The sequence below is a fragment of the Mauremys mutica genome, chromosome 11 (assembly GCF_020497125.1).
Source record: "Mauremys mutica isolate MM-2020 ecotype Southern chromosome 11, ASM2049712v1, whole genome shotgun sequence".
Lineage (NCBI taxonomy): Eukaryota > Metazoa > Chordata > Testudines > Geoemydidae > Mauremys > Mauremys mutica.
This window is the reverse complement of record NC_059082.1, coordinates 47,569,562-47,595,337: the sequence shown is the minus strand read 5'-3', so window position 1 is coordinate 47,595,337 and position 25,776 is coordinate 47,569,562. Positions and strand designations below refer to the sequence as shown.

At 47.7% G+C, this 25,776-nt stretch overlaps 1 protein-coding gene across 9 annotated transcripts in view; it reads left to right on the top strand.

Moving 5' to 3' along the window:
• The window catches only part of CCDC78 (coiled-coil domain containing 78), a 98,373-nt gene that overhangs the window by 10,125 nt on the left and 62,472 nt on the right, over positions 1 to 25,776 (top strand). For 3 of the 9 annotated variants that reach the window (XM_044980327.1, XM_044980335.1, XR_006572496.1), the window contains exons 1-13: positions 6,444 to 6,590; positions 7,526 to 7,636; positions 7,910 to 8,053; positions 9,412 to 9,606; positions 11,299 to 11,463; positions 13,003 to 13,126; positions 13,405 to 13,536; positions 14,591 to 14,677; positions 15,003 to 15,182; positions 22,173 to 22,346; positions 22,443 to 22,493; positions 24,377 to 24,465; positions 25,266 to 25,344. In XM_044980327.1, the coding sequence (XP_044836262.1) occupies positions 13,049 to 13,126; positions 13,405 to 13,536; positions 14,591 to 14,677; positions 15,003 to 15,182; positions 22,173 to 22,346; positions 22,443 to 22,493; positions 24,377 to 24,465; positions 25,266 to 25,344 (870 nt within the window). In that variant the 5' untranslated portion in view covers positions 6,444 to 6,590; positions 7,526 to 7,636; positions 7,910 to 8,053; ... (1 more) ...; positions 11,299 to 11,463; positions 13,003 to 13,048. Of the gene's footprint in view, positions 1 to 6,443; positions 6,591 to 7,525; positions 7,637 to 7,909; positions 8,054 to 9,411; positions 9,607 to 10,236; positions 10,387 to 11,298; positions 11,464 to 13,002; positions 13,127 to 13,404; positions 13,537 to 13,744; positions 13,819 to 14,590; positions 14,678 to 15,002; positions 15,183 to 22,172; positions 22,347 to 22,442; positions 22,494 to 24,376; positions 24,466 to 25,265; positions 25,345 to 25,776 lie in introns of those variants that run through there. The other 6 variants (XM_044980329.1, XM_044980331.1, XM_044980328.1 and 3 more) reach the window with 6 other exon arrangements.

The following is a 25,776-nucleotide window of genomic DNA, read 5'->3' as shown; positions in this document are numbered from 1 at the left end:
TAATCTGCTGGTTCTTATCACAAACTTATCTATGGTTGTTTCTGGATTTTGGAGATTTTTTTTTCTGTTTGCTACTGTGGCTATGTGACATACATGATGTGACTGAAACACTATCACTGGCAGATAACTCTAAAAATATAGAAAATGATAGTGATCTTGAAGGTAAATAGTCTTCAAAATCCTGTATGTTGAGGATGGGTTCTCTTAAACAAAATAAGTCAATGTAGCTATTTAATTATTATTACCATAGTGTGTACCATTTTAATATTACTCATTACATTCACTGACACTCAGGACTACTTTAAAGGTGAAATTGTAAAAGGAAGATCTGCCTATTTCAGCTATTTATTTTTTTATCACAACTGCATCTAAAATGATAATACCATAGAGTAACAACTATATTTTTTTGCTTAAACATGAGAATTCAAGAATAGTCCTGAAGGAAGACAGGCAGGCCTTAAGAAGGAAATATGAAATAAAAAAGTTTACCAACCTGACGATCCTACGTGTTCAGACATGTTCTTTTCATCATCTTCAACGCAGCTTCCTCCTGGGAAGGAATACTTCTCATGATTATGTTTCACTTGGGAAACCAGGCCTTGCATTTCTTTGTTGCACTATTTGTATTTTGCACACATGCCTGTCTTACCCGCAAGTAGAGGAACTTCATTAAAATATTCCCAAACTTGGTCTCTTTTATGGCCTGGTATGCTGCTCAAACAGTTTCACTTTTGTTTCTACTGCCTGTCCCTCCCTTCTCACATTTATCTCCAGGCTTCTTGTCCAGATCTATTCCACGCCCAACAATCTTCTATTTATTGAACTTTTTGAAATTTTGCACTTTTAGAGAGGGGTAAGGGATTGACTCTGTGTACACAATTTTGTAGAGAGACAATAGGGTTGAGGCCTGTTTATTTCTCACCTCTATATATCTATCTATTTATTTATTTATTTTATTTTGCTGTTAACAAGCATGTTATCTCTGGAGACACAAATCCACAGTTTGAAAAACTGCAAAACTAAGCATCTCTGATGGTATCTTCTAGACTGAGCACTGAATCCCATTGGGTAGATAGAAAGATTAACCTAAATAATCTATACAGAAGCCCCTGGAACTCCATAAGATTGGGTCATAGAATCATAGAATCTCAGGGTTGGAAGGGACCTCAGGAGGTCATCTAGTCCAACCCCCTGCTCAAAGCAGGACCAAACCCAACTAAATCATCCCAGCCAGGGCTTTGTCAAGCCTGACCTTAAAAACCTCTAAGGAAGGAGATTCCACTACCTCCCTAGGTAACCCATTCCAGTTCTTCACCACCCTACTAGTGAAAAAGTTTCTCCTAATATCCAGCCTAAACCTCCCCCTCTGCAACTTGAGACCATTACTCCTTGTTCTGTCATCTTCTACTACTGAGAACAGTCTAGATCCATCCTCTTTGGAACCCCCTTTCAGGTAGTTGAAAGCAGCTATCAAATCCCCCCTCATTCTTCTCTTCTGCAGACTAAACAATCCCAGTTCCCTCAGCCTCTCCTCATAAGTCATGTGCTCCAGCCCCCTAATCATTTTTGTTGCCCTCCGCTGGACTCTCTCCAATTTATCCACATCCTTCTTGTAGTGTGGGGCCCAAAACTGGACACAGTACTCCAAATGAGGCCTCACCAGTGCTGAGTAGAGGGGAATGATCACATCCCTCGATCTGCTGGAAATGCCCCTACTTATACAACCCAAAATGCCATTAGCCTTCTTGGCAACAAGAGCACACTGTTGACTCATATTCAGCTTTTCGTCCACCGTAACCCCTAGGTCCTTTTCTGCAGAACTGCTGCCCAGCCATTCGGTCCCTAGTCTGTAGCAGTGCATGGGATTCTTCCGTCCTAAGTGCAGGATCCCTAATCCATGAACTATTGGAACTCATTTACAAAACTTTTCTTAAACATTACATGAATATATTGTCTCACACTATAGAATTAGAATTTATAATCCCTATTCCATGATGAGATATCTTTGAGCTATAATGTATCTTAATTAAAACTATCTTTAAATAGTTTTTTCCTCGAAAAACTTTTTATCAAAAAAATCCAATTTAAATAAAAGTCCGATTTTTTTTATTTAATATATATATTTTTTAAAATAATTGTTTTTATCAGAGTGGATAAAAGTCAATCTTTTCATGTGGTATCTAGCACAATACACCAGTTCACGAACCTAAGAAGGAGAAATTACTGAGCACAGCAGAGAGAGAAAACCATTTGTAAGGTCCTTGGATTCTCAGTTAAAAGGTTTTAAAACACCTATAATTATTAAACCTCATAATACATTGTCATAGGTTTATTCCCCACTTTGAACTTTAGCGTTCACAAGATGAGGACCTGCATGGACTCCTCTAAACTAAAATCCTAGTTTAGATCTGGTAAAGCTGCCACCAACCAAAAATATAGTGTTTTGGTACACTTTCCATTCCTCCCAAACCTTCCCTGGGAACACAGATCCAAGCTCCTTGAATCTTAACACAAAGGGAAATAATCCATTCCCCCTCCCCTCTCCAAGTCCTTAGGAGAGATACCTGGATTCAAATTCCTTGAATCAACCAAAGAGGGATTCACTTTTCCCCCTCCCCTTCCCCTGAAAATCCAAACAAGGGAAGAAATCAATCAAGTTCTAAAAAGAAAAGATTTTATTAAAAGAAAGAAAGTACATTATCTCTGCAATACCAGGATGGAAAAATTTACAGGGTCTAACTTATAAAAACTGGAGAGACTTCCCCTCCCTCCTCCTCAGAATAATCAAAGTAACAGCAACAGAAATAAAGAGATTTCTCCAGCAAACACACAATTGCAAATGCAGAAATTAAATTATAAGACTAATTCGCCTTTCTAATACTCACTATACTGAATAGAAGAAAATACTTCAGGAAACTTTGGAGAACTTGAAGAATATGTCTGGCCTCCCTTAAATCCAAGAGAGAACGAACTCAAAACAAAGAACACAGACAAAGGCTTCCCTCCACAGAGATTTGAAATTATCTTGTCCCTTGATTGGTCCTCTGGTCAGGTGTTCATCAGGTTACTGAGCTTGTTAACCCTTTACAGGTAAAAGAGACTTTAACCCTTAACTATCTGTTTATGACATACATGATGTCTGTGTTTTCAGTGTTATGCCATTTTGAAGTGTCAGGAACATAAAGCAAAACAGAGAGCTCTAGTTGAACCAGAAGCATCCAGCTCAGCACAAATGTTAAAGCATTTATGAAGTAGTTTAGTAAAATTGTCTGCACTGGTGGTTATACTGTATAGGCTTGAGAATCTTGTTTCTCAGAGTATGTGTACAGTGCAAAAAAACAACAACCAAAAAACCACTGCAGCAAGTCTGAGAGCCTAGGCCAACTGATTTGTGTTTGCAAGGCTTACGCTAGGGGCTAAAAATATCATTGTAGATATTCCGACTCGGTCTGGAGTCTGAGCTCTGAGACACACCCTTCTCACCATGTTTCAGAGCTCAGGCTCCCACTCAAGCCCAAACAACTGCAATTTTTAACCCTGTTAGCATGAGTCCAAACCAGTCCACACAGGCTCTGAGACTTGCTGCCATGGGTATTTTTTTTGCAGTGTAGATATACCTACCCTCAGAGGCTGAAGTTGCTGGTGCTTTTATGTGGATTGTGCAGCGATTGTAGGATGGAAGCAGAGTGTTAATCACTTGGGCCACGTCTGCACTACAGCCAGGTAAGTCGAACTAAGATACTTCGACTTCAGCTACGCGTAGCTGAAGTTGCGTATCTTAGATCGATTTCCCCCCCCCCGCCCAGTGTAGACCAGCCCTTTAATGTGTGAATCAAGGCTTCATATGCATCCCAGAACTGGTATCTGTGTAAGTGACTGTGGACTTGTCCACACTTAAAGTGCTACAGTGGCACAGCTGTGCTCCTGCAGCTGTGTCACTATAGCACTTCAGTGTAGACACTACCTATGTGCCGACAGGAGGGATTCTCCCATCGACATAGTAGGTAGTCCACCTCCCCAAGAGGCAGTAACTAGATCAATGGAAGAATTCTTCCATCATTCTAGTGCTGGCCACACAGGGACTTAGATTGGCTTATAATTACATTGTTCTGGGGGGTGGATTTTTCACACCCCTGAACACAGTAATTATGCCAACTTAATTTTCTAGTGTAGACCAGGCCTCTGATTATGCTCAGAGGTTATATTCTGGAATCAGGGAACTAGCCTTGGATTTTAATGCCATGTCTATACTACAGGCCCAACTGTTCTTGGCGGATGGGGGTGTGAGTCTCATTATTAGTTCACTGAAACACCCACTATCAGCTTCTGTATATCCCAGCACTGGTATGTGGATGTGGCTGTAGGTGTGAAGAGACTATGAATTCTTGTCACTGTTTTAATCCTCTTATGAAATCACTTCAGTGGTGTCAGTTGCTTTTGCAGAAGAATAAGCCATAATTGCATATTTCATTAGGTTCTCCTTCCCATAAGCCCCAGAATGGCTCTGCCACTTGGTCCCTTTCTATGTTCATGTATGAAATCCACAGTGAGGTGCTGAAGGATCTTCTCTAGCAACCTGGACCAGATGCCACTAATGTAGAGCTGGTATACTCTGCTCAAGATGGAGCCTACATCAAGGTATCCATCTCTCCCCTATCCAGTGATGAGCTGCCAAAATCTTAACAACGGGTTCCCTATAAAAAGTTCTGATTTAACAACGGGTTCCCTATAAAAAGTTCTGATTTAAGGGATGTGCGACAGCATGTATTTTTTGTACCAATAGGGTTACCATACGTCCATATTTTCCCAGGAGGTGATTAAGAACCGAAAAGCCTGACATGTCCAGGAAAATACAGATGTATTTTAACCCTACCTAAAGTTTTTTTTTAAAAAGATGGGGCTGAACTAGAAATGAGCTCCGTTTCACATGTGTGGGTGGTGATCAGGGACAGTCTCAATTTTTGGGTCTTTTTCTTATATAGGCTCCTATTACCCCTCACCCCCGTCCCGATTTTTCACACTTGCTGTCTGGTCACTCTAGGGTGTGCACATGTGTGGGTCCCAGCTGCTCCCTGCCCCCCCCTCATTAAAGCACGTGTGCAGGGTTACTGCCCTGGGAACTGCAGGGCACCAGTGGATGTGGGGCTGGCTGCAGATAGGGGCATGGGGCAGGGCTAGCTGGAGGCAGGGAGTGACACGGGCTGGCTGTGGGCAGGTGATGCAGACGGGCGGGCTGCGGGTGGCTGTGGGCAGGGGGTGGCTGCGGGCGGCTGTGGGCAGGGGGTGGCTGCGGGCGGCTGTGGGCAGGGGGTGGGGCAGGGGGTGGCTGTGGGCAGGGGGGTGGCTGCGGGCAGGAGGGTGGCAGGGAGGTGGCAGGGGGCGGCTGCAGGCAGGGGGCTGGCTGCGGGCTGGGGGCAGGGGGCGGCTGCGGGCAGAGGGGCGGCTGCGGGCAGGGGGCTGGCTGGGGGCAGGGGCTGGCTGGGGGTGGCTGGGGGCAGGGGCTGGCTGCGGGCAGGGGGCGGCTGTGGGCAGGGGCTGGCTGCGGGTGGCTGTGGGCAGGGGGTGGGGCAGGGGGCGGCTGCGGGCAGAGGCTGGCTGGGGGCAGGGGGTGGCAGGGGCTGGCTGGGGGCAAGGGCTGGGGGCAGGGGCTGGCTGGGGGTGGCTGTGGGCAGAGGCTGGCAGGGGGTGGCTGTGGCAGGGAAGGCGGGGGAGGGGCGCAGATACTCACACGGGGGGGTGGGGCTGGGAGCAGCAGGACGCAGCCGGGGACTCACCAGGGCCAGAGGTCCAAAGAGCAGGAGCAGCAACAGGGCCAGGAGGCAGCTCACATGGCTCTCGCAGCACAGCGCAGCGCCCCCCGGCGGCCAGGAGGAGGAATTACAGGCTTCCCAGGCAGAGCCCATCAAAGCTTCCCTCGCAGGGAAGCTAGTTAACAAGCGGTTCTAAAACCGCTTCTAAATTTAACAACGGGTTCGCGTGAACCCGTGCGAACCGGCTCCAGCTCACCCCTGCCCCTATCCCTCTCTTTTCTTCACTCCCTGTCTTTTTGAGTCTAGGTTTGGACAGACATTGAGAAGTTACTCAGACTTGTGGCTCTCTCAGAGCATTGCATTTTATCCACACATAAGAGACAGGTTATTTTCTAAACTCATGTGACCAAGAGGAATAATAATAGAGATGATAAAAAGTATAACAAAACATGGGGATTAAGAATTTGCATTTCTTTAACTCTTGACAATCACTCATCAAGTTCTCCCAGCTTTAACCCTCATGGCCTGCACACCATCGTTATGGTCTCACATCTCAACTGCCATTCTGACTAAAGTATTATCTATGCTTGGGAATAATTCCAATTCAGCCACTGGTGGCCAGTAATCGTGTGGCCATGTAGACAAGAGCAAACCAGAGGTGGCACTGATTGAACTAATTAGGATTTATCTCACTTATATCCAGGGGTAAACGTTGACTAGTTCAGTTGGTGGAAACTCCTTTATGTCTTGGTCTACATTTAGGGGGCAGAACCGGTGCTTCTTCATTGATGGCTGAACTGGGGCCATTTCTGAGCGTGAATGAGGGCTGAGAAGGACTGGGTAAGACTCCCTTTGAAGATCACCACCAGTCAAATGGGTGGAGGGCCCTCACGTCTGCTGGGACATCATTTAATTTGGGCAAGCAAATGGCTTTTGGAAGAGCTAACTTCTTGCTTCAGAGTTTGGTCATGTTTCCACTCCTCGGCTCAGCTGGACAAAGATAGGTTTGGGAGGGTATCTCCTAGCTATCAGCTGCAGCTTGAATAAGATTCAAGGACCAAGGTTTTTAAGGCCCAGCTTGACAAAGTCCTGGCTGGGATGATTTAGTTGGAGTTGGTCCTGCTTTGAGCAGGGGGCTGGACTAGATGACCTCCTGAGGTCTTTTCCAATCCTAATATTCTATGATTCTATGACATCCTATTGACAAGAGGATGGGACAAAGAGGTTGTGAGTATTGTAGAGATCAAGAAAGTAGATTGTTCAACAGTATCTATTACCTATTCTGGAGCATGGGGCTTGATTAAATTAGAGCATGGGGGTGTTTGTATATGGGTTTTGGTTTAGGCCCATCTCTAAATCGAATGATACATCAGAGGCTTAAAGTTTTGTATTGTTTTAGTGGAAACATATCCTAATGTACTTCTCCATCACTGTGCTAAGGATACAGTGGGGCAGCTAACTAGAAAAGGTTAAGGGGTGATTTGATCACAGTCTGTAAATACCTACATAAGGAACAAATATTTTGATAATGGGTTCTTTAATCTAGCAAACGAAGTGATATAACATGATCCAATGACTGGAAGTTGAAGCTAGACAAATTCAGACAGGAAATAAGGTATACATTTTTAGCAGTGAGGGTAATCAACCATTGGAACAATTTACCAACTGTCATGGATTCTCTATCACTAATAATTTTTAAATCAAGATTGGAAGTTTTTCTAAAAGATCTGCTTTAGGAGTTATTTTGGGGAATTTCTATGGCTTGTGTTATACAGGAGATCAGCCTAGATGATCACAGTAGTCCCTTCTGGCCTTGGAACCTATGACTCAATGGACTCAAGGCTTGCTGGGATGGGGAATGAAGAATTCAACTTCGTCTCCTAAATGTAAGGTCACCTCCCTCCCTGCCCAATAGTGGGAGAGAAATGTAATATCCCAGAAAGCAAGGGATACTGTCCCAGTCATATCGGCCTGTCCTGGAGTGAGGACAGTCATGGGGGATGCCTTGTGGTGTTAGAATCATATGATTCTTGGGATTCCTGCCACATAATTTGGGTCAGATTTGGATCAGAGGACATGGGAGCCATGATTCTAGCCCATTAAGTTATCAGCACTGAAATACTAGCTGTGTCAGCCACTCATGCTCTCTTGGTTGTCAGGGGCTGTCCCATATGATGATGTCCTCAGCAGCAGAAGCCACCACAGCATTCCGCCAGGGCTTAGCACACAGAACTGGGGCAGTGAGCAACTATGGGCTGACTTCAAACCATTCCAGCATCATCACTCACTTTAACCTGCAGGTGGTGAGTGTGGACCTAGGGTTTCAGAGTTTGGGTTTTCACATCTGTGTCTTAATGCATTTTCTCATGTTTGTTTCTTTGTCCCTTATAAACTATGTTCAAATGTAGCCACCTGTAGCTGGGTGGTTACCCGCTCCTGCCCTTTGGGGCTTAAAACAGCCCTAGGAGCAGGGGCAGCTCCAGGCACCAGCACGCCAAGCGTGTGCTTGGGGTGGCAAGCCACTGGGGGCGCTCTGCCGGTCGCCGCAAGGGAGGTCTGCCGAAGTCGCGGGACCAGTGGACCCTCCGCCGGCATGCTGCCAAAGGCAACCTGCCTGCCATGCTTGGGGCAGCAAAATGCCTACAGCCGCCCCTGCCTAGGAGAGGGCTGTGGCTGGGGCAAGAAGCCTGGGCTGATTGGGGGAAAGCAGGCTTAGCTGTGGCCATGTCCCAATCAGGCCCAGCTGGCTCCTATAAGAGGCAGTGAGCCAGGAGCCCAGTCAGTCTCTCTCTGCATTCAGAGAGAGAAGGGCCTGGCTGCAGGGAGCTAGAGACAGAGTACCTGAGTGGAGCAGGGCTGGGGAAAGGCTGAGGAGCTGGGGAGCTCCAGCCTGGAAAGCCCCAGGCTGTGGCCTAGCACAAGGCCAACAGGTACTGGGAGTTGCAGGGGGCAGCCCAGGGGTAGGCAAAGGCAGCAGGTCCATCAGCCTATGATGAGTGGCTGATACTGCAGTCTGCCACAGTGAACGGGGGGTAGATGGAGACTGGGCAGTAGCCAAAACTGAGGCAAAGTGGGGATAGTGGGTTGGGGTTCCCCAGGGAGGGGAGACCCAGATTGGTGGGGTACTGCCAGGGGGCAGCACCCCAGTTAAAAGGGCACCAGGGTCCAGGGAGGGACACGGGGGCCAAGAGGACAGGCAGATCACCAGCCTGCAGAGGGCGCTCCTGGCTGGAAAAAGAGCTAATTCCCAGGAGGCACCACCAGGAGGCGCCGCAGGGGTGAGTCTGCATGTCTACACCATCTTACCATTGTTAAGTGTTAACTAAGGAAGTGCTAGTACTTGACCTAGGAATTGTACTGGATCAGACCAATGGTTCATCTAATCCAGTATCCTGTGCCTGACAATGGCCAGTACCAGATACTTCACAAGAAGGTTCAAGAAACACATCTGAAAGCTTTGCTCTTTTCCATTCTTTCTGACTCTTAAGCCTCCGTTTAGATTGTGAGCCAATCCTTTGTCTACCTAGCTTCTGGTAGCAGAGTCTTCAGAGTCAGTCAAGGACCCTGCTCTGGATGACTCTGGAGACTCTCAGATCCTGGTGCCTCTAACTAACTGCCTCAGTTCTTTCGTTCTGACTGATTTTTCCTGTGTCTCTTGCAGCATCTCCATAAATAGCCTAATCCAGTCAGATGCTGGCTGAAAATTGTGGATCTTCCTGGAGCAGAGAATCTCACTGAGAACCTGTGGGGTGGGAGTTTGAGAGAAGCCTCTGTTGAAGAAGTCCTTATTGGCTTTCTACTGGGTTGTCAATCAGCTGGCATGTTACCCATCTCCAAATTGAATGATCAACTACAGGTGAATGTTGTCTTAGTGGCCACTTTTCTGCATTCAGGGTCAGTGTATGATCTCTGTCACACTTGTGTAAACCCCAAGTAACTCCATCCTAGTCAATGGATTTACATTGTTGTGACTGAGCTCAGACTCTGGCTCACAGTGTATAAGCTGCCAGGGGTGGCTCTAGACAATTTGCCGCCCCAAGCACGGCGGCATGCCGCAGAGGGCGCTCTGCCGGTCGCCGGTCCCACGGTTCTGGTCGACCTCCCGCAGGCGTGCCTGCAGAGGGTTCACTGGAGCCACGGGATCAGCGGATCCTCCACAGGCATGCCACTGAAGGCACCCTGCCTGCCGCCTTCCCGGCGACCGGCAGAGCGCCCCCCGCGGCTTGCCGCCCCAAGCACGCGCTTGGCGTGCTGGGGCCTGGAGCCGCCCCTGTAAGCTGCACCGTGCAGGCCTTTCCTATTATACGGTCTGCATTAATGGAATTCCCTGTATTCGTTAAAAGGGCTGCACAAGCAGGATGAGAGATGGCATACAAGCAGTTTAAGTAAAAATTCTGGACTGCCTGATGGCCTAGTGAGTAAAATATTGTACTGTCTTGTAAAAGGCCTGAATTGGGGAGCAATATATTGTCTGTTCTTTGAGCAGGCTGAAACTAGGGGTGTTGTGAAGATAACGCTTAAGAGAGGGCGTAGGTGAGATGGGCAACCTCACTCAGGCCAGCTCAAATGTATGCTGCTGGAGCGTAGCCAGGAAGACTTCAGACAACGCATGCAGGAAGCATCTGATTGAAATGGGGTAAGAGAGATTAAATAGTCCAAAGCGTAAGACAGGTGTCCCATTCAGCCAAACTGGCTGTTTCCATAGACTGGGGTTCTCAAAGGAACCCCAGGGAGTTAAGCACTAGAGCTGGGTGGGAAATGGTTTCCCCATCTCAAGAAAATTTTTGAGATTTTGAAAAATTTTCCCATCCCAAATGAGAGTGAAAACTTGAAATTTCAAACATATTTTTGCAAACTGAAAATCCAAAAAGTGTTTTGGTTCAGGTCTGTTGAAATGTTTCCATTCAATTTTAGACCTTTTGACATTTAAAAATTTTTTTTTACTAGAATTAATTTCAATTTCAAAAAACAAATCTCTTTCAAATCAAGAAACCTGAATTTTTCATTTTGAATATGTCAAAACATCCTGTTTTGACAATTTTGAAACTTTTTTTTCCAATTTTTTCCCAAATAGGACATTTTGTTGAAATGGACACGTTCCCATAAATGGTTTCGATTTTGACAAATTGGTATTTTTTCACAAAAATATGCAGAGTCAAAAAATTCCCAACCAGCTGTTAGGCACTCAACTCCCATTAAAGTTCAGTAGGATTTGGGATTCAGATATCTAATTCCCAGAGGTTTCTTTGAAAATCCTAACCTTTATCACTAGCCCTGGTGTCCGAGGTTCTGCCTGACACACACCCATGCTGGGGGTAGCAAAGTGAAGGATTCCCTATGCTCTGATGCCTGGTGATATAGGCTACTAGAAAGAGACAAAGGAACAAAATAATTTAAGTTTTCACAAGTTGATGATCTTGGCTCTGGAGGTGAGATTGGATATTGCCATCTGACTGCCTTTAGTTGGCACTAGATGAGACTTTACAGTTCATTTCAGAAATGGCAGGGAATAGATTCCAATGTCAGTTTTATTTTACTTTCCCCACAGTGATTCCAAATTGACGCAGTTGCTGGAAGAAGCCCTGGCAAGACCAGGGTTATTTTCTGCCTATCTCCAACCTCGGATTCTCGGCATCTGGCGGCTGTGCTGAAGACCTGTATAGCTCTCTCGCAAGTTAAGAACTTCCCTGTTTTAAATGACTACTTTGTAGAGGTACAGTATAGGTCCCAAATCCCTAGATTCTGGCCTCAGCTGAATCTTTTCTGGGAGGAATCTAGACATTTAATAGGGCTGGGTTGCTGAACACTGAATATTAATGGCTGCTTAAACAGCAACATCTATGTCAATATAATGGTTGGGTTCATAGTGCATTGTTTGTTGAGTTAAAAACAGGGCTGGCTTAATGGGTCACTAAAAGATACAAACCTGTGTTCAACTGCATGATTCATATCTAAATTCAACTAAATCCAACCAGCCAAACTAAATTCAACCAGTGGATGTTTGAGTTTGGTGATGTGATGCTTGCATCCTCATGTTGTGATGATGCCCTAGGAAATTTTGCACTGTGGGAGACCAGAGCACAGAAAAGATGAGAAGGTTGGCTACTTTCCCCCTGCTGTGCTTTCTCTCCTGCCACTTCTGCCCCATCCCAAAAACCTCAGTCCTGCTTGGTGGCTACTGCCATGTGATCATGGATATTTTGAATTTTCTGAATTTAGCAGGTAAACTCAAACCTGAACCCAACATCTTTTGATATTGCCCAGTGTTAGTGTTCTCAGACCATCAGGGGCTGGGAACATTGGAGATGATGCTCTGTCCTGAGCGTAGAGGCAAAACTCTTTCCACCCCCAGCGGCTAGTTATAGAATAGCATTTCAACCTCCAAAGATTTTTTTTCCGTTCCAGACACAGGATAAGTATACTCCATCTATAGGGAGAGGGTGCTTTATAAATAAGGGGATGGGTGAAAACCCTTAATTCCCCCTCAGAATAAATATTTTGACTCCCTCCTTCGGTGTAATGAGAGTCCACTTGGCATATGCCTGGCAATCAGTAAGTGGCACATCAGAAAATGGCAGTCCCAGTTTTGTGTGGTTTCAGTTTAGCCTCATTTCTCCAGATCAGAGAGATCTCAGTACAGAATAACTTCTTTGTGTTCCACTGGTTCTGGAAAGGTGCAGGCAGAGTTCCTCTTTACACTGAATTCATCCCAGGTTCTACATTTCAGGAATGTCATCCTTCTAGGATATGTCTGTGAGTGAAACCACTTCCTGAGACTGAAGCAGACCAACCCATGTCTCTGTTGCATGTATAGATTGCTGTCTTATTGCAGTATCCTGCCCAGAACAGGAGGGTTACGATGATCTGACTAAGAACATTTAGTTATTTAAAAGAATATGATCAGATAGGAAGAATATGGGAAAAATACAATAAAGATACAAGTGAGATGTTTACTGAGACCGTTATACAACAAAGAGGGGGACCTGCTGAGCTTTCCTTTGAAACCTCCAGTATATGCCATGGGAGCAATCAGGATACCAGACTGGATGTGTCATTAGTTGCTTCCTCTTTGGCAGTTCCTAGGAGCAGGTGTAGTCATTTGTTCCACCTCATAAACAAAATGAAAACCACACCCTCTAGCAACCTGAGTTTATAGCAACCCTGTGTATGCTATCCATAGAGGAAAGACCTATTGGCAGATAAAGATTTTTGTCACCAAAATCCCATCTCTGGTTCTTTCTTTGATCCTCAGTCATTGGGCAAGGATCCTGGCCCTTCAGCACCGACCGTATGAACACATGGATCTTAGGAGTGCCATGGAGAGTGAGAGCATAAGCACCCTCCGAGAACAGGTCCAGTGCCTCACCAATGAAAATGTAAGTGTGAAATGCAAATTTTGTCTTCAGTGCCTTTCCTGCATACCGAGTCAGGTATTTTGAAAACTTGATCCTAATCGCAGGATGAAAATGGCAACTGACAACCCCCTTTCCAATCTGTTAAAGCCACTATATGCAGAAAGCTGTGTTTTCTCATCATGTAAGTGGTTTGTTCTTCCCTTCCCCCAACCTGCCTATCTGTGCAGTGCTGTGCACGGGGGAGAAGATCTTGTCTCTGCTCAGCATAGGGAGTCACTGGAGTTGTTTTGTGTACCCAGGTGCAGCTGCAGGATAGGAATGAAAGACTGTACACAAAGCTTGGAGAACTGCAGGAGAAGATGGGGAAGCTGGCTGGTTCCAAAACGGACTTGTCATCCAGATTGGTTTTCAGTGAGGAGGAGAAACTTAAGGTAATGCATGCACCTTGGGAGCTGGAGATACTTGAGCTGTTGAACCCCACTGAGCCCAGAAATATATGGATATGTAGAATCCTTGGGAAATTTAAAGATATTCTCCCTGAAGGTCTATTAAAAACATGTGCACTCCCCAACAGCCAGGGCTACTCTACTTATTCCTTCTAGTTACTTCTGCTGGGGAAGCCTAGGACTGGTGCACTATGTCAGCTTCCAGACAGCCACTATTCCACATCACTTCCTTCTGGAAAAGGCTGAGACGTCTCAGAACGTGATCACGTAATTTCAGAGTTTTAACTTGCCCTTTATACTCCTCCTCTTTGGGGTTATAAGGGAATCCAGTCTTGGGTGTCTCCACAGTTCTCAGCTGATGTCTCAGCATCATCATATTTTAATATTAAGGTGCAAAACTTCTCAGCTTTACCTATGGAGCCATGGTCAGTGCCTCCATAATAAGCTGGTGCTCAGATCACAAGAGGCATGTCTGCTTGCAGATCTCTTTTGTGCTTATATTTTTGGTCTAGACCTGTTGGCATAATCAGTAACACTGAAGTGTTGGCCTCAATGGCAGTCCCTGAACTTCAACTGAGGCTCCAGACCACTCCTGGAGGCTAGCCTGCTTTCTCTTGGCCAAATCCTTAGTCCCAATTCAGTCACTGTTCAGTCAGAACTCCCATTGTCTTCAGTGGGACATTTATCTGAATGAGGACTGAATAAAGACTGTAGGATTTGGCCCATAGATTGGAAACATAAATGCAAGGGCTTCTCTTTTTCATAAACCTTGTCAGGCTGGCTAGTCTGGCATTACCCTGGCAAACTGGAACAGGCATATACCACCTTCGCAGTGAAGGAGGAGTCAGAGTCTCTTGAACGGATTCTACAGGGTAAAAAATCTCTGATTTCAAAAGTAACTTTTTGAAAAAATCTTACCTCTCATTGTCCCTGAAACCCCACTTATGTCCTGTAAGCCCTAATTTCAGGAAACTGGAATTTCCTGTTGCGGATTTCTGTACCCGAGATTACAGTGCAGTCTCATTTGTGTCTCTCATAGATTTCTAAGGACCTCATTGATCTCCAGATAGAGACAAACAAAATGAGAGAGCAGTATGAAGCAGAGAACTTTGAACTGAAAAATATGGTATGTGGCACTATAATACTGCATTACATTCTTATGCATTAGCCCATCTCTGCTGCTCTTCATACTCATCCTCTGTCAGATACACTGACTCTAGGGCTAGAATCTAGATCTTTGGTGTGCACTTAATACCCACAGTTTGTCCCTGACTCTTGCTAGAGCTGTCATTCTCCCTTCACTTGCATGAGCATTGAAATGCACTCCCAAACTTGTCACTTGTGCGCTAAGCCTGATGAGAACCTGTTTTGCCAAGTGAAAACCTAGGAATGTTACACTGCCCCACCCAGTTCCTGTTGTAGAGTCTAATTGTGCCTCCTGCACACTGTAGATCCTGACCCTGGAGAACCGTATTATGGAGTTGGAGCTCCATGATGAGAAGGTCACTGGGGAGCATGATGCCCTACAGGAACGCCTGTACACTGTGGAGACCAATCGCAAGGAGCTGGCTGATGAGTACATCATTCTGAAAAGCAATTATATGGCCCTGGTCAAAGAACATGAACAGGAGGTGAGTGAGACCTGCTAACCTGCTGAGTTTTCCTCACAATGCAGGCTTTGCTCTCACGGATGCTGCCCTCCTCCTCCTATGTGAACATGCCTGCCTGCTGCCTCTTCAATTTCTACTTTGCTGTTGCTGGAGAACATCCTCCTGTAGGGCCTGGGAAAGAGCATGAATGTGAGCTCCTCGCAGAGCAGCCTTATTTGTTAGTGCATGAACCAGGATGTGTAATGGACCATAAACAAAACAGTGAAACTGTAGTGGAACTACATAAAATATTGTCAGAATAAACATACTGAACAAATGGAGAGGGGTTTTTTAGGGTACTTTCTTTTACTAATCTTAGTTTCTTTTACCCATGGGAGGTATGCAATTTTCAGGTGGAAATGTGATTTTCAAGTTGACATGTCCCTTTAAAATTTAAATTATAGTTTTAATGGTATAGTAATAATACTTAGTATACTCAGCCAATGATCTAAGAGCACTTTACAGAAGTAGGCCCATTTTACAGTTATGGAAATAGAAGCACAGAGATTAAGTGATTTGCCCAAAGTCACACAACAAGTCAGTGGGAGAGTCAGGATTAGAAATCTAGGGTGAAATCCTGGTTTCATTGAAGTCAATGGGGCCAAGATTTCACCAGTAGTCTCTTGACTAGGAGGGCTTTAAGCTAGGTTCACCGGGGGAAGGAGACCAAAGCCCCGAGGTAAGTGGGGAAGTGGGATACCGGGAGGAAGCACAAGCAGGAGACTGCAAGAGGGGAGGACTCCTGTCTCAGACCGAGAAAGCGGGACAATCAGCGAGTTATCTTAAGTGCCTATACACAAATGCAAGAAGCCTGGGGAACAAGCAGGGAGAACTAGAAGTCCTGGCACAGTCAGGGAATTATGATGTAATTGGAATAACAGAGACTTGGTGGGATAACTCATATGATTGGAGTACTGTCATGGATGGATATAAACTGTTCAGGAAGGACAGGCCGGGCAGAAAAGGTGGGGGAGTTGCGTTGTATGTAAGAGAGCAGTATGACTGCTCAGAGCTCCAGTATGAAACTGCAGAAAAACCTGAGTGTCTCTGGATTAAATTTAGAAGTATGAACAACAAGGGTAATGTCGTGGTGGGAGTCTGCTACCAGGGGCGGCTCTACGAATTCCGCCGCCCCAAGCAGGGCGGTGTGCTGCGCTGCTCGCGCTGCCGGGCGCCGGTCCCGCGCCTACGGTGGAGCTTCCGCAGTCATGCCTGCGGGAGGTCCACACGAGCCGCGGGACCAGCGCACCCGCCGCAGTTATGTCTGCGGGAGGTCCGGTCGTCCCGCGGCTCCGTTGGACCTCCCGCAGGCATGACTGCGGAAGGTCCGCCGGACCCGCCTGCCACCCTCCAGTTAAAATGCCGCCCCACGTGCGCGCTTGGCGTGCTGGGGTCTGGAGCCGGCCCTGTCTGCTACAGACCACCAGACCAGGGGGATGAGGTGGACGAGGCTTTCTTCCAGCAACTAACAGAAGTTGCTAGATCACAGGCCCTGGTTCTCATGGGTGACTTTAATCACCCCGATATCTGCTGGGAGAGCAATACAGCAGTGCACAGACAATCAGTGATGAGCTGCCAAAATATTAACAACCGGTTCCCTCCTCCCCCCCCCCGGGGGGGTGCCCCACCCGGGGGGGGGGTCGTGCCCCATCCAACCCCTCATGTTCCTTGACACACACCCCCCGGGGACCCCTGACCCATCCCCCCCTTCCCTGTCCCCTGACTGCCCCTTGCCGCCCCACCCAACCCCTCCTCTCATTCTCGATGGCCCCCCAGGACCCCTACCCCATCCAGACTCTATCCAAGATGCCCTCCCTGCTCCCCTTACCTTGCTGCCTGGAGATGGGGGCCCAGCTGGGCTGGGGCCCGGACGCCGGGGCAGGAGCCGAGCCCCCGCTGCACCCCGGCGCCCCGCCCGGACCGGCAGGAGCCCCCGCCGCGCCCCCCGGACCTGCAGGAGGCCCCGCCGCGCCCGGACCAGCAGGAGGCCCTGCCCCGCCCCGCCGCGCGCCGCCCGGACCGGCAGGAGGCCCCGCCGCACCGCCCGGACCCCGCAGCGGCAAGAGGCCCTGCCCCGCCGCGCCGCCCGGACCCCGCGGCGGCAGGAGGCCCTGCCCCGCCCCGCCGCGCCGCCCAGACCCCGGACCCCGGGGCGGCAGGAGGCCCCGCCACGCCGCCCGGACCCCGGAGAGGCAGGAGCCCCCGCCGCGCCCCCCGGACCCCGGGGCGGTAGGAACCCCCGCCGCGGAGCCTGGGGCAGGAGCCGAGCCAGGCCGCGCCGCGGAGCCGCACTTCCCCTCCCCAGCTTGCCTGCCTGCCTGCCTGCCTGCCTGCTGCTTGTTCAGGCTTCCCGCGAACATCTGATTCGCGGGAAGCAGGGCATGGGGAGGAGAAAGGGGGTGGAGCAGGAGAGCTTGGGCCGGAGCTTTTGTTAAATTTAGCAGCCCTTATAGAACTGGTTGTCCTGGAACAACTGGTTCTAAAATGGCTGCTAAATTTAACAACCGGATCGCGCGAACCGGCGCAAGCTCACCACTGCAGACAATCCAGGAAGTTGCACAATTTCCTGGTGCAAGTGCTGGAGGAACCAACTAGGGGAAAAGCTCTTCTTGACCTGCTGCTCACAAACAGGGAAGAAATAGTAGAGGAAGCAATAGTGGATGGGAGCCTGGGAGGCAGTGACCATGAGATGGTCGAGTTCAAGATCCTGACACAAGGGAAAAAGGAAAGCAGTAGAACAGAGACCCTGGACTTCAGAAAAGCAGACTTCGAATCCCTCAGGGAACTGATGGGCAAGGTCCCCTGGGAGAATAACATGACGGGGAAAGGAGTCGAGGAAAGCTGGCTGTATTTTAAAGAAACCTTACTGAGGTTGCAGGAACAAACCATCCCGATGTGTAGGAAGAAAAGTAAATATGGCAGGCGACCAGCTTGGCTTAACAGTGAAATCCTTGCTCGTCTTAAACACAAAAAAACAGCTTACAAGAAGTGGAAGATTGGACAAATAACCAGGGAGGAGTATAAAAGTATTGCTCAGGCATGCAGGTGTGAAATTAGGAAGGCCAAATCACACTTGGAGTTGCAGCTAGCCGGAGATGTTAGGAGTAACAAGAAGGGTTTCTTTAGGTATGTTAGCAACAGGAAGAAAGTCAAGGAAAGTGTGGGCCCTAGTGAATGAGGGAGGGAACCTAGTGACAGAGGATGTGGAGAAAGCTAGTGTACTCAATGCTTTTTTTGCCTCTGTCTTCACAGACAAGGTCAGCTCCCAGACAGCTGCACTCTGCAGCACGGTATGGGGAGGAGGTGACCAGCTCTCTGTGGAGAAAGAAGTAGTTCGGGACTATTTAGGAAAGCTGGATGAGCACAAGTCCATGGGGCCGGATGCGCTGCATCCGAGGGTGCTAAAGGAGTTGGCCGATGAGATTGCAGAGCCATTGGCCATTATCTTTGAAAAATCATGGCGATCGGGGGAGGTCCCGGATGACTGGAAAAAAGCTACTGTAGTGCCCATCTTTAAAAAACGGAAGAAGGAAGATCCAGGGAACTCTACAGGCCAGTCAGTCTCACCTCAGTCCCTGGAAAAATCATGGAACAGGTCCTCAAGGAATCAATTCTGAACCACTTAAAGGAGGGGAAAGTGATCAGGAACAGTCAGCATGGATTCACCAAGAGCAAGTCATGCCTGACTAACCTAATTGCCTTCTATGATGAGATAACCGGCTCTGTGGATGAGGGGAAAGCAGTGGATGTGCTATTTCTGGACTTTAGCAAAGCTTTTGATACAGTCTCCCACAGTATTCTTGCCAGCAAGTTAAAGAAGTATGGGCTGGATGAATGGACGGTAAGGTGGATAGAAAACTGGCTAGATGGTCGGGCTCAACGGGTAGTGATCAATGGTTCCATGTCTAGTTGGCAGCCGGTATCAAGTGGAGTGCCCCAAGGGTCGGTGCTGGGGCCGGTTTTGTTCAATATCTTCATTAACGATCTGGAGGATGGTGTGGACTGCACCCTTAGCAAGTTTGCAGATGACACTAAACTGGGAGGAGTGGTTGATACGCTGGAGGGTAGGGATAGGATCCAGAGGGACCTAGACAAATTAGAGGATTGGGCCAAAAGAAATATGACGAGGTTCAACAAGGACAAGTGCAGAGTCCTGCACTTCGAACGGAAGAATCCCATGCACTGCTACAGACTAGGGACCGAATGGCTGGGCAGCAGTTCTGCAGAAAAGGACCTAGGGGTTACGGTGGACAAAAAGCTGAATATGAGTCAACAGTGTGCCCTTGTTGCCAAGAAGGCTAATGGCATTTTGGGTTGTATAAGTAGGGGCATTTCCAGCAAATCGAGGGATGTGATCATTCCCCTCTATTCAGCACTGGTGAGGCCTCATTTGGACTACTGTGTCCAGTTTTGGGCCCCACACTACAAGAAGGATGTGGATAAATTGGAGAGAGTCCAGCGGAGGGCAACAAAAATGATTAGGGGGCTGGAGCACATGACTTATGAGGAGAGGCTGAGGGAACTGAGATTGTTTAGCCTGCAGAACAGAAGAATGAGGGGGGATTTGATAGCTGCTTTCAACTACCTGAAAGGGGATTCCAAAGAGGATGGATCTAGACTGTTCTCAGTGGTAGAAGATGACAGAACAAGGAGTAATGGTCTCAAGTTGCAGAGGGGGAGGTTTAGGTTGGACATTAGGAAAAACTTTTTCACTAGTAGGGTGGTGAAGAACTAGAATGGGTTACCTAGGGAGGTGGTGGAATCTCCTTCCTTAGAGGTTTTTAAGGTCAGGCTTGACAAAGCCCTGGCTGGGATGATTTAGTTGGGTTTGGTCCTAGATGCAGGGGGTTGGACTAGATGACCTCCTGAGGTCCCTTCCAACCCTGAGATTCTATGATTCTATGACTTCCTGTCTCCTGCTTTAACCACTGGACTCACTGCTGGAAGGAAGTGATTTTGAATTAGCTAGTTGGGACTAGTCACAATGTGTGGCTTTTGCTCATTATTTTTTTCAGTACAGATTTTTCAAAAGGAGCCTCAGGTTCAAAACCCACAGTGGTCTTCTCAGGACACAATCAGAGGGGTAGCTGTGTTAGTCTGGTTCTGTAGAAGCAGCAAAGAATCCTGTGGCACCTTATAGACTAACAGATGTTTTGCAGCATGAGCTTTCATCACTGCTTGCATCCGAAGAAGTGGGTATTCACCCACGAAAGCTCATGCTGCAAAACGTCTGTTAGTCTATAAGGTGCCACAGGATTCTTTGCTGCTTCTTCAGGACACAATGAGTCTCCAACACTCATCTAATTACGAGCTGTCTGTGAACTTGCCAGTGTGTTGTCATGGCTGGTTGGCCCAAAACCATCTCTGTGAGCTCATTCGTGAGCTCTTGTAAATAATAGGGAGAGTCTCCAAAGCATTATGAAAACAATTCTGTGTTTCTATTCACAATTTGCTCTGTGTCTGTCCAAGGCAAATGAGATTGGCTGGATTGGTCTTTTTAGCCATACGGCCCTTTTGGAGAAGTCCATCCTCTAAGATGTCAGTCAGTCATTTTTGAGGCTGTTAGCAAATTTATTGTAAATCCTCTTTCAAGTCAGTTAATCTGTGGTAAAGAGAACAGGGATGTTGTTACGATGAACGTCTTATTTCATACTTTACATTTCAAACTCTTTACCTCTTTTTCCTTTTCTTTGTCTTTAACAAAAGGTGAAAAGGATTTTTAATGGTGTGTTTTGCCATAGTACTAAGCAGGCTGAGGTCTTTGTATACCAAACCCAGATCTTGTTTAACACCATTTAATGTTGGACAGTGACTGCATTAACACCTTTGGCCCATATATTCCATCTAAATCAATACAACACTTCTGATTTACTGGAGGGTGCTGTGGGGTTCTTCAGGGACATTGGGAGGTTGTGCAACTTCCTCAAAATAACCCTTTGCAAATCTTGGTCCTATCTCCCTGTAGCTATCCGCATAAAGCAAGATCTCATGTAGCCTTTCTTTTCCATGGGAGCTCCTGTCAGCTTTTACAGCTGTATCTCTCATCTGTTTGTCAGTTTCTCTTTTCTCCTCCCGTCACTGCCTCAGCCCACCCTATGCTATCTTTTGATTACCCATTATTGAAATGGATGACTAAGGTTACGAAAGCGTCACATCCTCCAGGATTCAGTGAATTGGTAACAATTACTCAATCTTGTCCCCAGTCAAAAACCCCATCAGAGTTTTGTTATTTAATCCTCCCTTGAGACATGAATTCCCTCAATATTCACTCCAGATCCCCTGTAACTGAGCCTTTCTAGTTGAGATGCTTTTTATCCTTCCAAAATGTGTCAACTTCCTACTGGCACTGCATTGAATCCGAATGGCTAGTTGGTGCTGTGGGTTAATCTACTTCTGGAGGTCTGTGTTTAGCTATAATAAAGATAAAAAATGAAATGACTTGGGTGGCATCAGTCTAGTTCCTAGAGGATATCTGTCCATTTTTTGTAACACCATTCAATTTGGTCAGGAAAGGTCCAGGACTGGAATAGTAAGGGCCACTGCAGGTCAGGAGTGAGGGGCATTGACAGAGCTGAGGGGGCGGGGGAGAGGATTAGCAGGAGGACCTGCAAGTCCTGAATGAGGTGCACTGGCAGAGCTGTGTGAGGGCTCCAGAACTGGAATAGCATGGATGCTGCAGGGGAGAATTGAGGGACATTGGCAGAGCTGTGTAAGGAAAAAAATCACACAGCAACACCTTTGCTCTCTCTAGCTGGTTCTAGTTAATGGTACCAGCCCTGCCTTTTCATGAGAATTAAATAGTTCGCCACCATATTCAGACAGGTGAGAGAAAATATCTGCTATCCAGAGGGATAAAAGTGAATGCTTTGTGTATATAAATAACTGCATGTGCATGATGAATAATACACACCGAGAGCTGAAGAGGGGAAAGCTTAAGAAATGAAACGGTTCCCATCTTGTTTTACTTTGCAGGTTGCTAAGAATGAAGAGCTGAGCATAGAGCTGCTAAACCTGGTCAACACCAGGAGCTCCCTTCCTCAGTCATGGAGTAACTACTCCCCGTCCCAAGCACTGGCCAATGAAACCTCGGCTGAGCTGGAAAGGGTGCAGGCTGTGGTCCAGCGCCTCTCTGCCCGGAAAGTGAAGGTATGGACTTGTCTGGCCTCCTAGGTAGTCTGATCTCCTTGCTTTCGCCAAGAGACCAGAATCTGACCACTGCCTTGTTCTGTTTTTTGAAATCAGCCGGAAGATATAGTTGCCTCAGAACACGAACGTCGAAAACTGGAGAGATATGTGAGTGTGGAACACTGCATGTGTATCTGAGCTGTGTACTTGTGATTATTTATTGTGTGGGGTTCATCCTCCCTGCTTACCCTTCCCACATGCAAAACATCTGTCAGACTGAATTTGGAGAATTGCCAAAACAGGGGTCTCAAACATGCGGCCCGCGAGGTTATCTTCTGCGGCCCATGAGCTCCTCGTGACCTTCCCACCCTACCCCAGCATTTACCTAGAGCAGCTCTGGCCCAATGCACACCGGGGGCAGGGTAGGCTCCCTGCCTGCCTGCCCTGCCACCGCACCACTCCGGGAAGCGGACAGAATCTGGGGAAGGAGAGGAGCAGGGGTGTGTGTTGATGTTGCTTCAGGCACTGCCCTCAGCAGCTCCCATTGGCAGTTCCCTGTTCCTGGATAATGGGAGATGCTGGGGGCGGTGCCTGAAGCAACAGCAACACACACTCCTGCTCCTCTCCTCCCCCACGTTCCAGCCGCTTCCTGGAGCGGCACGGGGGCAGGGAAGGCAGGCAGGGAGCCTGCCCTGCCCCGGTGTGCGCCAGGCCAGACCCTGCCCCCCGAACCTCTCCTGCAGTCGAACCCCCTACCTTGAGCCCCCTGCCTCACCCCTCCTGCACCTCAACCCCCTGCTGCACCCTTCATCCCTCCTGCACCCCAGACCCCTCCTGCACCCCCTGGGGGCAGGGAGGGAGCGGAGTTGGGGTGGGGATTTCGGGGAAGGGGCTGGAATGGGGGCAGGGAAGGGGTGGGAAGAGGAGGGGCAGAGGCGGGACCTCATGGAAGGGGTGGAGTGGGGGCAGGGCTGAGGGCAGCAGAGGGGAGGTGTCAGTAATGCAGCCCTCGGGCCAATGAACTAGTCCTCATGTGGCCCTCATGGTAATTTTGAGTTTGAGACCCCTGGCCTACACCTAGTTTTTTGAGTGCTGTATAGTTACGAAATGGCATGTACTCTCTCTTCAGGTTGTTTGTTAGAAAACTGGATCTGCATTGTTTTATACAGTGACTTCTGCAAGGAGAGGCTGCGACTGGAGCTTCCCCCAGCCATTTTCATTGGGCAGATATAGACAAGAGTTTTAAAGGAAGTGGGTTTGTGTTACCTGCTATGTGCATGTTCACCATAATCTCACAGAAGGGTTGGCGCAGTGGTAGCACCTCTGCACTGCTGTGCAGGAGACTTGGGCTCAAACCTCCATCCCATTCTCTTGCCCCCAGCGCTGGGAGAGCTGCACAATCAATCCACATAGTATCCCACTGGGGAAAAAAGAGCACAGAAATCACTGAACTCAAGTGAGCTATGCCTGCTTACGCCAGCAATGTATTCTGCTGATGTCTCAAATTGCTAAACAATGAACTCTTTGGCTAGTTAAGGAAGTATTAGCCTTCATTCCTTGGCTGAATGGATGGTGTGAATGAGAGGGCTCTTGAGAGCTCTGCTAGGGACACAGATGGCCCCCTGGAGGTGGTGGTGATAAAGCAAACCCAGAATGATGGGCTGGAATAGCCTCTTGCCTCAGTTGCATCATCATTTGTGTGATATTGACTAGTGCTTCAATACCCACCATTCAGTTTCTCATGGTAAACTGACCCTCCTATCCACAGCTCAGTGTGATTCCACTCTTAGTGTGATGATACCTATGCAACCAGGATAGATTTAACACAACCTTCCTATTGTATTAGCTGTATTGTAGTGTATTAGCTGCTCCCTATTCAGTCTGCCCTTTCCCCTGCATTTCACTTCGCCCCCGTTAGCACACATCTTCCCAGCGAGTGGCAATCCGTTAAGTAACTGGTAATTTTTTTCATTCTCGGTGAGCTTTCTCTGCAGTTCCGTCATTCTCTTTGCAGGATGCCTTTCATCTTCCCATTCGTTCTTGTCTTTTAGTTGCTTGGAAACCAGGATCACATAAAAACTGAGATTGAAAAGATGAAGCAAACATACAACTCTCAGCAACAGAAGCTGGAACAGAGAGTGTGAGTGTTTGAGGCCATCCCACCCCCTAGTACAGTTGTCTGCCTGGCCCCGCGCACTGGAATATCTCAGCCTCACCAACATGAACAAATTGAATAGCATCCCCATTTTACAGCTAGAGACCTGAAGCACAGAGATAAAGCCTAGGAGTCTCAAGGGGCCCTGTGGCTTCTAGGTGCTTGTCTCCTATTGAAGTGGGAAGTGGGATTTGGGTCCTTAAATCCCTGATGCCCCTTTGAAAATTGGAGCCTAACTGACATGCCCAGGATTACACAGAAAGTCTGTGGCAGAGCATGAACTGAACCCAGGTCTCATGATTCCCTGTGTCTTGAGCATATGATCATTCTTCCTTCCATCAATAGGCAGAGACTGAGGAGCTCAGCCCATGCTAGGGGAAAGGCTGCTACTAGAGGGAGTTTGCTCTCCCTGTCACATTAGCAGGCTTGGGATGAAATTTGCCTTTGGTTTCAAGTGAACTGAGTTTGATGGTCTTAGCCTAGCATACAGTGGTCCACAGTTGGCAGTATCTGCTTAGGAGATACCTGTACCTGGATATCAGACTTGTTTGGGCTGCTCAACCTTGAGGACATAAATTGGCAAAGTTGCATGGAGTTGTGGGGTAGGACAGGTGCATAGCTCCTGTCTATGCTTTTTATGGCTCTAATCAGTACTATTGGTTCCTTGCCTTAAGTACTACAGTATGCCAAATGGCCTGGACAGTATTCTGGGCCAATGGAGCAGCCATTGATGGATGAGCACCTCAGTGATTAAAGTGAACATGTCCCCAATTCTGTGTATGCAGGGTGGCAATGGGGAAGGAACTGCAGCAGTCCAAGAGAGTGATTCGCAATACTCAGCACAAACTGGTGGAGCAGTCAGTGGTAAGATCCCTAGGACCCATCCTCTAACACTGTGACTCTCCTAGATTGTCAGCTTCTTCTTTGATTGTACAGCACCATACACTAGCAACTTGGCGCCAATAGCAAGATGGGTGAGGCTCTGATCTGGAAGTCTCCCCTCCATGAAGTCTTGTCAGCATCTCATTCTGCAGGGGGGCTTGATCAATCTCAACTTCTGTTTCTGATAGTAGGGTCAGACTATATCAAGGAGAAACGCCTGTGTTCAGCACATTTGTGTAGCACTATGGAACAGGGCCAGCTCATCCTCCATGGATGTGTCAAGTTTTGTGCTTCTGTCTCTAGGAAGCCAGAAACTGCCAGTTCCTCTGGATAAATGAACCCCCTTAGTACCTGGAAGATTCCGTTCTTCAATACTAAGGGGCCATGTAAATGAGTTGCTGAGTCTTAGTCCAA